This window comes from Thunnus albacares, chromosome 23 (assembly GCF_914725855.1).
Source record: "Thunnus albacares chromosome 23, fThuAlb1.1, whole genome shotgun sequence".
NCBI classification, from domain to species: Eukaryota; Metazoa; Chordata; class Actinopteri; order Scombriformes; family Scombridae; genus Thunnus; species Thunnus albacares.
The window spans coordinates 22,736,036-22,749,725 of NC_058128.1; the positions used below are offsets into that span (position 1 = coordinate 22,736,036).

The window sequence follows — 13,690 nt, forward strand, 5'->3', positions numbered from 1 at the left end:
AACAGCTGCTGCCTCGCGTTTTACACGTCAAACAATGAAAAACAAACCCTGTTTCCGATTTCCTTTACTTCCCCAAAGAGTGAGGGACAGTAAAACAAGAGATCTGTGGCCTCAGACTATCTGCAGATATTATGAAAATGGTAAAATGTGGGATACATCTGTAGCAAATACTTCATCATATGTTAGTTAATGCTGTTAAAGTCAACAGTTATAATGTTAAAAGTCAAAGTAGTGAATGGTGATGCTGCAATGAAAAGACAGGACATATACTGAAAAACAAGGATATCTCTATTTAAAGGTGCAGCATGTAGAATTTAGTAGCATCTAGCAGAACAGACTTGGCAGAAATGGAATATAATATTCATAAGTATGTTTTAATTAGTGTATAATCACCTGAAAATAAGAATCATTGTGTTTTCATTACCTTAGAACGAGACCTTTATGTCTACATAGGGAGTGGGTCCTCTTCCATGAAGCCTGCCATGTTGCACCGCCATGTTTCTACAGTAGCCCAGAACAGACAAACCAAACACTGGCTTTAGAGAGGGCCTTTCACATTTTTTGCAAGTTTTGCAGCCACTATAGGTTCTCCTACATGCTTGAAATGGAAGGGGAGGATTATTCAGTTGATTGCAATCTGCAACCTCACCACTAGATGCCACTAAATCCTACACACTGGTTCATTAATGTTAGCCTGTAACAGCTAGTTCACTAGCACTGGCTGCAGCAAGCTGGCTTTTCCCCCGGTTTGTCGTTTGTTGCGGTTTACAAGGCACACAAGAATTATTTACATGTACACAGATGTAAGACCAAATATATACAAATTATAGGAATGTTTTAATGAATATTATGTATACATTCATATATGACATACATCTGCACAAATAAACTATAATCTCATATTGAATGTATGTATTATTTAGTGTAGTTTGTCTGATAAAAATACAACCGATCAATTGAAGAAAAAAACACAAAGGCAAAAAGGCTGGTAGAATATCTGCATATAAAGGTAAATTCACATTGTTATAGTATCTAAGGAGGGTTGAATTGAGGGCAACTGGACTTGGTTGTAGATACTATGCCCCACCTACAATGTTGTCCTTTCATCCCTTCCCAGTAGATTTAACAACCATTCACATTTGGCCTCATGTGACAACTCCAATGACTGTCGTTTACACCTGGCCTCAGATGACTCCAACAACTCTAACGACTGTCGTTATAGCAGCCAGGAGCACGTTTGTTATTGGACTGAATGGGCACCATTTTCGGTCCAGTATCCAGCTCTTATAATGCATCAGTCCAATAATCCAACGTTACTGAATATGTGCAGTAACGTTTCTCTCGCTGGCCTCACCCATTGACTTTACATTGTGGTGACATCACTGATTTTTAAATCAGTTTTCGCAGCTTGAAAAAAGTTTTACAAATATAAACCCCCCATGGATCAAAATTTTATCATAGAAAGAGTCATAATTGACTTTGTTTGCACTTTGAGGTGTCTGGTCAACCGTTTTGCAGACGTCTCTTTTACAGTGGTGGTCTACAGGGAAAAAGCTTTTTGGGCCGGAATTGTCCGCTGCAATAGCATGAGTGGCCACTGGGAAAAATTGGATGCAAGGCTGAGTGTCGGAGGCCTATCCAGCTCTTATAATACATCCATGATCTATACTCAACACTCACGTTGTGATTACTATATCCTCAACCACGCGGCCATGAATGAGAATTCAAAACCCAATAAAGCCAAACTGGAGTTATGTTGTCCTTTTTGGAATAAATTAAGCCCTTCGATTAAATTTAAAAGTTTATTAGCTTAATTGCATTTCCTACTTAGTGTAGAAATCGACAAATCGATTGAATTATTAGTTGTTGATTTTTTTTTCATTATTTACATTTTTTTTATTTTAAACAAAGATTCCTTACAGCTGTACCAAAATTTATTTAAAAAATCACAAATTTTAAACACTATATAGGCACCTATATAAAATATTACATATATTACTTTATTTTATTTATGTTTTATTTTATTTTTTGGTGTACTGTTTTTTTGTATTCTTTTTGCTTACATTATATATATATATAAAAACAAAATAAAATAAAACATAAAGGGGAAAAAAAAACTATTTACATTTTTAGAGAGGAAAAACCCTCATAATAAATCATTAATCAAACACCAGTGGCCATTGGTTTCTAACAGTGGCTAAAAGAGTTGCTATCAAATGACTGGATATTTTGATATTTAATGTTTTAGTTGATATTCATTAATCAATATCCTTATTCTTTCTTCTAAATAAATGACAGCCGTGTGTGAGTATACCTTAGCCTGGTAGTTTTGGATATTTCATCGTAATTATCTTTCATTTCATCTGAGATTCATACATTTATCAATCACTCATGTAAACAGTATGTATTCCTAAACTTTAAGCTGTAAAATTAACCAGTTTCCTTTCTGTAGTGCCAAGAAAATGCCATGTGTGTAACAATATAATATTCTTCACTGAAGTTAGGGTGCATTAATAAAGCACTCACCATACACAAAACTCCATGTTTAACTACAAAAGTAGCCTACTGTTTAGTATGCTGGCACTGTTCACATACCATCTTTTGTCATTTCAAAGATCATCATACTTTACTGAGTAGAGATGAACTTGTGATTGTAATTTTATTCCAGATACAGTATGTCATTGCACAGCTTAGGCTTTTTGGCCTCACAGCGTTTACCTACTGTACACCTGCCTGGACTCCCACACAGAACAAGTCCTGATCAAACACACACATCTAGCACCGTCCACACTCAACTGCCTCACACAGGTTCCTGCAGATCAAAGGTTCAAATGGTCAGCTCACAACCTGACACACTGACTCATTGATATCATCTGGACAGGAAAGTCCACTCAGCCTTGTTATTACACTTATGTCACTTTCAGGTTAGACCGCACACTGTAGATCTGATAACATCCTGCTGGTTATCAAGCTATTATTCCACAAATTGGATCCTTTGTACCATAAGGCAATAAATCTACTTATCAAATTAAAATGCCGCTACACCTTTGCAATGTTGCTACAAACCAAAGGTCTTAACTTGTATGACAGGTGTAAAAATTTTATAAACCTATTCAAGGTCAGTCCAAGCTTTAATAAAGAAAAATAACTATTTATGGCAACATGAAGCACTAATAAATATCAAATAAATCACAGTGTACATGAACTCTGACAACATACCAAGATCCAGAACTAGTACATGCATATGGTAATTTTTTTCACATGATTGTTGAATGTGTATTCGAGAAGAAACAAAGGATCCAAAGAGAAACCAGGGGAGCAGCTGTGATTTATTTGTGTACAGAACAAAACAGCTTCAACAACATCAAAAAAAGACTAACAGTAAGAGCACTGGTGGTGGATGTTGCTCAGGGAGGGGTGTGTGGAGGGGTGCAGGGGGGGTTGTGGTTCCATCTCTGCTGCTGGCCCGAGAGATCAAACCGCTGTTCTTCTCATCACAACGGACCACTTTGGCACGAGGGTCCGTTCCTTTCTTACACCTCCCTTTCCATTCTGATTTAAAAAGTGCTGGTTTCTCTTGGTTCATCCCCTCGCTGCTGCTGCTGCTGCTGCAATCATTCAATCACATAGCACAAAATCGATAGATATTCAACAGGTCACGAGAGTGCGTGGTGCGCATTTAACTGTCAAACAAAAGTCATCCTGGAAGGCAAACAGGGAACATACCCAAAATCTCTTAACATTCTGGAAAATAATTTACTTTGTGTCACCACAGGGAACACAGTGGGTGAAATCACTGCTAGATGACTTTTGCACAGACGAGGTGCCAATGCTGGAGAGTTCCTGAACTACATCTCTACTATGAGAAGAGGAGAAGTGTCTCCAATTAAAACTATAATTCAATGGTCTGTTGAATTAAGAGACCATTCCTGACATGCTGTAGGATTCACCATGATTGTATAATTGACAAAAGTTCCTTGTGATTGTTGCTAAGGAAATAACTCTCAAATGACTCTCAAAATGGGTGAAAGAGTGTTTGTAAAAAGGTTTTCCAACACTGGCACCTCGACTTCAAACTGTGTGTATCAAAGGAGGGTTTGGGGGGTCAGGCACATTTCCCCAGGACATAGGACCCATGCTAGTGTTACACTCTACAACAAGTTACAGGTGACAAATGACAAGACGATCTCCCTTTTCACATCACAGCCTCTGCTGGAGAACTGAATACTGGGGGCAGTGGAGTGATGACATTACAGGAAGCGAATTCCCGCTCCAAACTGGACTCCATCACATATCCTATGAGAGGAAGGAGGGAAAAAAAGGAAGAGAAATTAAAAATCATCCTAGAATGATTGCTTATTTTAACAAAGCAATGTCACACTAAACCTAAATCACAGGAGGGTGTGGACGTGTGGTCTGTTGTACTTGTGACCAGGCTAGTACAACTAGCTAAGTAAGCTGAATACCAATACATTGTGAGGTGCTGTACCTGACAGGATTATTAGCCTGGATGTAGTGACACACCTCGCAAAAACTTATATATTTTTCTGGTTAAGATTGATGCAGAGACAAAATTGATGAGTGTTAAAAACACACTACAATCATGAGTGTAGTTGAGTAGTAGTCCATGGCTCCTACCTGTCTCCACTCTGAACTCCCATGGGCACACAGTAGTTGAGTTCCAGTCTTGCGATGTTTCCCAGGCGCAGCACAATGCCCGCTCCGTATGACCAGCGAATACACTCAGCTAGCTTCTGAAGGTGCGCCCGGGGACCATCACCTGCGCACACACACACACACACACACACACACACCACTGATCATGTCACACCACAACTAGGACACTGTCTCATTTCTATACCTAATACAGGCTCTCTTACTGGGTCCCTGCTGACTATTAAAATGAAAGCTTTTTCCACCAGTCTGTCTTAAAATCTCTATCTAGTAATATTTTTGAGTCCACCCACCATAGTTGAGGTTGCACAGGTTGCCAGCGTTGAGGAAGAAATGTGTTCTGAAAAGGTCTCCGAAGCCGCCCTTCCCTGGTCGGAAGGGCAGCGGGGTGTAGAGGTGCAGACCGCCTGCCCAGTACGCCTCTCCACCCAGATAGTCACCTAGAACATAGCCAGGCCATTCAACCAAGAGACAGCACACACATTAGATTCATGTTACATACATACAGCTCCTTACACACTTCTGATCATTCTTGCACTTTTGAAGTGTTGATAATGTATATTTTTTGATGTAAGTATACAGTAACTGAGGATAACCACAGTCTTCATTTGTCTCAATTTGAGGAATATCAGAATATTGTTGTTTTGCATCTTAAGGTGGTGAAACCCTGATATATTGAGCGATCTTTGACAGTGAAACACCTACTTCAGTGTGAGTTGTTATGCTTGGCAGACAGTGAGAACAGGTTTTACCTTCACTCTGTGGCCCGATGCTGTACATCCCGAATCCTCGTACACTGGTGGGACCTCCGAGGTAAAACCTGGACAAAACACATAAATATCACTGAACCATCCACTCAGAGTGCAGTTTATCTCCTAATCACATATCTGCCATTTGAAACAAGTCAGGTGATTGATAGCACACATTTAAGGCATAAAAATACAACCTAAAAAAATTAAAAATTGAGTCCTTCTTAATTCTAATCTTGATATTCAATAAGATGCTATTTATTTTTTTTATGGATGTTTTGCAGTTTGAGATCATTTTCTTCATAAAGAGCCAGTTTGATTCTAATTAGCAGTGCCCTATTGAGCTCTCCACTAGCAGTCAGTGATGTGTCAAAGCCAGATGACTCTTGGATGAATCAGACGAACCTGTCAGCGATGCAGGACGGCTGTCCTCCGATGGGATAAAGCATCCCACCCCACAGAGATGCAGACAAGACCTGAGAGGACACAAATGTTTCCTTAAAAACACACAAAACCTCACATAGAAAATATTCAGTATAATGTGCCAAAATAACTATTTCGTAATGCTTTGTCGCCCCCTGGTGTTTACTAAAGGTCCACATTTATCAGCACAGGTAATTTTGGTTTATGCTGCAGCTGCTATAAGAAAGTCCTGCTGAATGTTTGGAGTGACTTATTTGTGTCTTACTGAGTCCCAGAAGAGCCGTCTGTTGACCTGCAGCTCAAAATCCTCTTTCAAGAAGCTGGCATCTCCTCCTGTGTACCCGGCCAGCTCCTGCAGAGCAAACACACACCTCAGTTTCATGCATGTATCAGTGCACTGAACAAGGAGAACACGTCCAGTTGTTTAAAAAGACTGACAGATATGAAACGTCTTTTTTTGATAAAGAGAGAAAACAGGTAAAAATGCGTTACTCCCTGATTTTGTTATGGTTTCCAGTGTCAACCGCAAAACTCTACATTTCCTACCAGCTCAACCCTGATGTTTCAAAACATAACCGTGAACTGTGCTCATCAGCAGTGAGCTTCCAGATCCACTTTATCATGTTGTCCTGATGAAGCACCAAAACACAAAGGGTTTTAAGTGCCAGCTTACCTACACTTACATATACTACATCTTTTCCTCTGAACACATAATTTATTTATTATTATTATTATTATTATTATTATTATTATTATTATTATTATTATTATTATTATTATTATTATGCATGTATATGGACATACAGTACATATGCAGACTTACCTGGTTGATCCGCAGTAAGGCACCTCTGCTGGGGAAGATGGCAGAATTCCTTGAATCGATCGACACAGTGTGCTGCAAACCAAAACCAACATAAACATTTCCTGAATAGAGAACACATACGCTGTAGGTTTACTAGTAGTACAAGGCTTCAGAATGTACCGAGAGGGCAGATTTCAGCGAGTGTCCGCTCTCCTCTCGGACGGCGAAGGAAGCGCTGCGTGCCAGACAGCCCAGCTCCCTCCATACACCCTCCCACTTCAGCGTGTGGCTGGTCATCCCGAGAGGAAACTGCGGGAGGAGAGGATGTTGGAGAACTTTAGTCGAAGTAAATCAACTACCTTTAGCTGCCGTATGTGTGTTTATAATGTCTGTCAGTGTATTTCTCCATGATCATACTGTATATCTTGTTTGTGCTATATGTTAGCTGCACACGAGCACACATGACCGCACTCTTACGTTTAGTTCTGCAGACAAGCCTCTGTCGGTCTCTTTTAAGGAGCTCCATGGGAACTGGCCGGTGACTTTGTACATGTTTAGGGTGAGGCTGAAACAAGAGGACAAACAAATAAAGAAAAACTCTTCCATGGTGGCACAATCAAGCTACTACACACAACAGTTTTTATTAAAGAGTTTTGTAAAATTTTTGAAGAAAACTCAAAATCTGACGATTCTAAGACAACATCTGCAATTATGAGGATCATATATATCTGTGTGTAAGCTACGCTGAATCTAACAAGATGTGGATCATATCCGTGAGTTCACATTTGACTGACTAATGAGAAGAACATCTTATTTTATTGATGCAAATTCCCTCAAGCAGGTGCAAAGGGTTAAAGTTGCAGCAGCTGTTGCTCTATGTGACAGTTTACGACGGATCTGTGTTGCTGACAGTGTTCTGTTCGTACTTGCGTTCAAAGTGTCCGGGCTGGGGCTTGAAGAAGGACAGGCCGTAGGACGTCTCCTTCGTCCCGTAGGAGAACTGGAAGGTGAGTTTCTCAGCTCGACCCAGCGTGTTGGGCAGCTTCACACCCAGCACCTGAAAGACAGGAAAGAGGGTCATACACACACAGACGCTGAGAGCTGATAACATTTTGTGGTCATTTAGGTTGATATTTGTTGTTGTTCAGTTGTTAATAACTGTGATGATGGGTGATTTTAAACTAGTCTGTATTCACTGGAGGACATGAGAACTGATTAGTTCAATTGTGATGCTTCCCTGTGAGATGACTCAAGTGAAAAGGGGTTAAAAACAACAAAACTAATTTTCAGAAAAAGCACAAAAGGTCAGATATTTAAAGATAACTTCGCATTACGCTAAAAAACGCTTTCTTGAATGCTAGTGAGGATTTTGTTGGTGCTTGTTAAACCTCACAGGTAACCAATGCACTGATGCTCCACTCCAAGCCTAAAACAAAGAGACTGACATGAGTCATGTGGAAGTGTCGGTTGTCTCACCATGCTTCCTTCATTATTGCCAACCATGGTGTTGTAGCTTCCTGTCAGCCTCTTTATCTCTGTCACCTCAAAAGTTACATCCAGACCATTGGGCAAGGCATCCACACCTGAGGAGAGAGGAAATAATCAGAGTAAAGCTGGACAAACAGCCATTTCATCCATAGAAATACACCATACAGTCCCTTTTAAAAAGAAAGAAATTCCCACAACTGATAGAAATACAAATACTGATCCTGGACACTGACAGACAGATGAATTCAAGAGCTAAAGATGCATGTTTAAATGTTCCTCAGAAGTTGTTTTTACCAAATTTTCACGTTTGAGTTTAAAGACTAGAGTGTGATTTGTATGCGTCGTGGCTCTTTGTAGGAAGCAGTGAATCAGTTACCTTCAGATGTATCGATAAGCACCTCCACATCTTTAAAAATCCCCAGGCGGAGCAGCCTCTGTCTGGCGACGTGAGCCTTTTTCATCACCTGTGATCACAGAGCTCTGCACTTAGTGAAACTTCAACTTCATGCAAAAATGAAAAGAATCCTTCAGAACATAAAGTCTTGCCTGTGAGTCATGTCATAAATACGTACATCGATGAGGTTTTTGGCGTGGAAAACGTCAGAGATCTCATAGCCCAGCAGATCCTCTTTAGTTCTCCCCAGACCCTGGATGTTGACGTGTTGGACGATCACCTGCAGTCAAAGATATTTTATGTGGATTCATTCTACATCACCGTCATCGAAAGTGGATTTGGCCTTAACACAGCTGACACTTGCTTTTGTCCAGCTGCAGGTGTTTCCTTGACTAAGAAGTTAAAAAAAAAAAGTCTCTTTTTTGCACTTGAATGCTATGTTTCAATTGAAAGGACAGTCACAGGCTTTTTAGTACAAAATTCACTCTTTTTTGTTGTTATCCTCCTGCAGCAGCTCAACAGGGAAACAATCTCTTTCCCTTTGAAGAACAAAGAGAGAATTTTGTACTCAAAAGACTGAAACTTTGGACAGTGTCATTTTGATATGAATAATTTGTAGAAAGATCACCTTCAGAAAGATAAGAAAGATATACATAACAATTTTTTATCGACTACGATGACTAACTCCTCGTGACTACTACTAATTTATTCAACTCACATCTTTGTTTTCGAGGATCTCCTGCTTGGCCTCCTGCTCTGGCTCTGGAGTATCCACAAAGTCATCAGGGTTGACGCCCAAGTCTCGGCCGTGCATTGGGAGAGGATCCAGACTCTGCACCGAGGACAGGTACAACACTTTATAATACTTGAATCACTCGCAGGCGATGAAACATAACACCCTTGCAATTAATTCTACTTCTTTGTGAAGCAGTTTTCTGTCCAGAGAGGAGTTGGGTCCACTCAGTACTCATTCCTGAGGCTGTGCTTTGTGTTGGTCTGTATTTATTTATGTTATATGGTGAGGCAAGATAAGATAATTGTTCTTCCTGTTCACACTAGCTATTAAAAAGCCCCCTTCAAATGTGCTTTCAATGTAAGTGATGAAGCTTCATATTATTGTTCATATTATATATTTTTTTAAATGCATTTTTGCACAGAAGGACTGAGGATTTTGACCCCCATCATTTACTTTGTAAGTGCATTATGAAACAATCTTCTAATGGTCAGTATGAACAGGAGGAATCATTACAGAAAGAAAAACCTGTTGCAATGTTCATTTGGGCTCCTGACTGTGGTTTTAAGACAGACTCGAAAATTTGAGAACGCAGTCCAATACAACGAAAAAAAGCTATGTAAGGCAACTGTCTGTAAGAGAGAGGGCAGGAAAGTCAATGGGTGGGGCTTTAAATAAGCGTGTCTGATGTCCTACGACCAGTGAATGTCACTGTACAGTCTGTTCAGATGAGTAGGAACTTTGAATAACGAAGACAGTTGACTTGTCGTATACGGTACATAACAATACTTATATAAGGATATGGAACTAGATATATTCTGGGATTTACGGTAATTGAAGCGTAGTGAAACAGTATTGCCGGAGAGTGCAATGATTTTCTAAAATTATTACGCTGTTCTGGGTTAATAAAATGGCTTCTCATATCTCTCTTCTTTGTAAATACCACCTGAAAGCACCATCAGTGTCCCAGTTACCGCCACAATATGTAAACCGAAGAACTGTATGGATAATGTAACATTATTTCATTTTGACAATACCTCCCAGCCTGTAACACTGCAGGCTTCAGCACAGGCTGGCGGGGAGGTCATGGCAAATAAATAATTGGAAAGGAGCAGCTGTCAGGAAGAAACGAGGTTTACCTTAGCATGGACAGTCCCCATGGTGACTACCCGCTTCTAAAAGCCTCTTAAGTCGGTACTCGCTGCTCTGCGCGCAGGTGAAAACTGATAAATGACAGCGGCTACTTTCTCCAGTACCAAACCCCCTTCAAGAGAGACGCCATGACAGTTGGTGAGGTTTCGTGTTGTGTTCGAGTGCTCCTTGTAATGTCGACGACTATAACTTCAACTAAGGTCTTTCTTCTCCATCTCGTTATTTATAATTCAGAATGCAATTTTCATGTTTTACATATAACAGTTCCTACATATTGAAATGATGAAAAATGCAGGGCTATTGTACTTAATTGTGTTCATTTTATCTTACAATTTAAGCAACACATAGCAGAAAAACGTCGCAAAACGAGAGGGCGGGCGGCAGCAGGGTAGCAGGCCATCATACAGGTGTGGATACATGGGGCAAATTTGGGGTAACTACTGTCATTCTACAGTAGTTAATGCTAAAAAGTCCAAAGGCCCTGTCGCTCCTCTGAAGGAGCTCCACAAATATGATGCTAGGCCTGTAAAAACACAGAGTGGCCACAGTTGCACAGATACAATGTTGCAGTCATAGAGCACCGGGAGTTGTTAAATGTTACAATGTAGCAAATAAGTGGCGCAAAAAGCGGAAAGGAACGAAAGTCATTGCTAACTATGAAAAACCTTTTGCGCTTGAAGGCAACGCTCGGTCTTCTTCTTCTTTGCGTTTTTTTTGGCACATTACAATACTAACTTTTAAATGCATACCGCCACCAATCGTACCGGAGTGTGTAGAACAGGCTCGAGTTTACATTAGTTTATAATAATAAAATACAATAAGTATATACAAGATAATATTATATTCTATTGAACAATCCGGTGTTTTTATCAATAAATTTGTTACCCCCCTCTGTGTTTCCCACACTTTATCTCTATTCTCCAGGTGACTGCACATTTGCTGGTCGAGCCCTCAGACTGGAACACCCTGTATGACGAGATCAGGCAAGTTAAATCGGTGCCTCATTTTGAATCAATCCTCAAAACACACTTGTATGAAACTACTTTTAATTCTTGACTCCTATGCTTTTATTTCTGTTTTCATTTTTACTTAATTACTTTTTGTCTATTTGCTTTATTCATTTTTTGTTTTTACATTCATATTTGAAATTGCCCCTGTAATACTGGCTTTGTTAACTGACAATTTTGCTTTTTTCCCCATGATTTTCATTATTTTACTCGATTTCATGTTTGTACATCACTTTATAACTCTGTTTTTGAAAATCGCTATATATTATATTATTATATTCCCACTCACTGAACTGAAACTCCACCGAACATTCAGTTCAGCTTGCTAGCTAGTGAACTGAGAATGGTCGTTCATGAAGGATAAGCCAGTGACTGTCTATCACTCAGGACTCACATTCACATTCATGAGTGAATGAATTACTGGACATGCAACGTTCCCTCACAGTTAAAGGATCTGAGACAGTCTCAGCCACCCATTTTTTTCATATTGCAGGTTTCACAACACATTGTAAACTATGAAAGATGGTGAGATTTTCAAAAAAATTCAGTGACTGTCAAACATAACCTAGCTCATTTTAAATTCATTCAAAATTTAATGAGTACAGACGCAGCAATTTTATTTATGCACTCCAATACTATCCTATGTGTCATATTGTGTCACAATTTGGTTTCAGGCATGCATCACAACAATGAAACCATTCCATAAACTCTATAAACAAACACTGAAGGTTCTGGATAAAACTTAAGTCACTTTCAAGGACACACACCAGACTTAAGACCAGTTAATTGGGGACGGCTTGTGCAACTGAAGACAAAATCCGTGTCCCCAGTTGGTAAAATGCTGATTTTTGGATCAGTGGTTAAGGTTAAGGTTAGGGTAAGTCTCCAGGAAATTAATCTTAGTCTATGTAAATACCCCAAAAGTGACTTAAGTAAACCTGTGTATGTGTGTGTGTGTGTGTGTGTGTGTGTGTGTGTGTGTGTGTGTGTGTGTGTGTGTGTGTGTATTAATCTAGATAATGTCATATATTTGGATTGCAGTCCAAGATCAGTGCTGCTGAATTTATTTTGCTGTCTTGAACACACCCTGCAAACAAATCATGTTCGCTCACGACTGACTGAAAAATGAACGGATCATTTCAGGAAATGATTCAGTTCAGTTCGTTCACCCAAAAGATCCGTTCTTTTGAACGAATTGTTCGTGAACGACAAAACAAACAAAGCAGAGGCTGGCGGTTTCTGGGAAATAAACACTTGTCAATTGCAGTTTCAACAGAATGAATGTTTAGTAGGTTCCCAGCCAGCCTCGGGCCCGCCTGTAAGCATTCTTGAGTGCTGTAGACTGTAGAAGGTATTAAAATGTCATCAGTAAAGTTGTAACTAGACATAGCCATAGGGTCTGATTAAAAAATGAAGTTTTGCATATGTGAGTATTTTGAGTGGCAGACATAATGAGCTAACCTCAATAAAAGCACTGTATTCACTGATACCCACATAGAGTTACTCAGAATGAGATTTTGAAACCTCCAGGCTCCTTGGTTTTGCTCCAGAGGCCAACAATGAGGAATAATGGTTCAATTTAACTGTTAGTTTATTAAAAGAACTTTGCAAGTAAAACCACAAAAGTCATTTTTATCTAGATGGTTTTTGATATTTGATTTGAATGAATAGTTGGGGAACCTTTGACAAAGCCTGATTAACCAATAGGCGCTGGGGCAAAAATGACATGTCGACCCCTATTGGGTCAGTGTCTGATAATTAAATGTATTTAATTATCTAAGATTGTGCACAATGCTTTAACAATGTAGTGGCACAGTGAGGGATTTACACTAACCAAGCACTTCATTAGGAACACCTGTGCAATCTAATGCAATCCAATACAACAGCTCTGCCGTAAATTCTACATTTATGAAGCTTATACATTTTCAGTTTTTGTTGACATTGTCAGAAAGGTGATAATTCTACTTTATGTTCATTATTAAGGTTGCAGTGGGTGGTGGTGGTGGTGTACTGGAGTACATTATATTGAAAAGTGTTCCTAATATTTTGCCCCCCATGTATGCTAATGGAGTGGACAAAATATTAGGAACCCTTTTCACTTTAATACACTCCAAGTAGAATTATCACCTCCCTGACAATGTCAACAAAAGCTGAAAATGTAGAAGCTTCATAAAAGTAGAATTTATGGCAGAGCTGTTGTATTGGATTGCATTAGATTGCACCAGTGTTCCTAATAAAGTGCTCATTTTGTGTATATGTGGAGGAAAA

At 39.5% G+C, this 13,690-nt stretch overlaps 1 protein-coding gene across 2 annotated transcripts; it reads right to left on the bottom strand.

Moving 5' to 3' along the window:
• Positions 1-3,311: 3,311 nt before the first annotated feature.
• samm50l (sorting and assembly machinery component 50 homolog, like) lies at positions 3,312-11,155 on the bottom strand. 2 transcript variants are annotated; one of them, XM_044343713.1, is made up of 15 exons: positions 11,071-11,155; positions 9,249-9,362; positions 8,709-8,810; positions 8,513-8,600; positions 8,125-8,231; positions 7,575-7,705; positions 7,126-7,213; positions 6,829-6,957; positions 6,670-6,741; positions 6,112-6,198; positions 5,829-5,899; positions 5,427-5,494; positions 4,968-5,114; positions 4,639-4,780; positions 3,312-4,296 (listed from the first exon to the last, which is right to left on the bottom strand). In XM_044343713.1, the coding sequence occupies exons 2-15, from the start codon at positions 9,342-9,344 to the stop codon at positions 4,251-4,253; spliced, it is 1,374 nt and encodes a 457-aa protein (XP_044199648.1). In that variant the 5' UTR covers positions 9,345-9,362; positions 11,071-11,155; the 3' UTR covers positions 3,312-4,250. The 2 variants fall into 2 exon arrangements, with proteins under 2 accessions (XP_044199648.1, XP_044199647.1); XM_044343712.1 differs by lacking the exon at positions 11,071-11,155 and adding an exon at positions 10,403-10,579.
• Between the last annotated feature and the right edge of the window lie 2,535 nt (positions 11,156-13,690).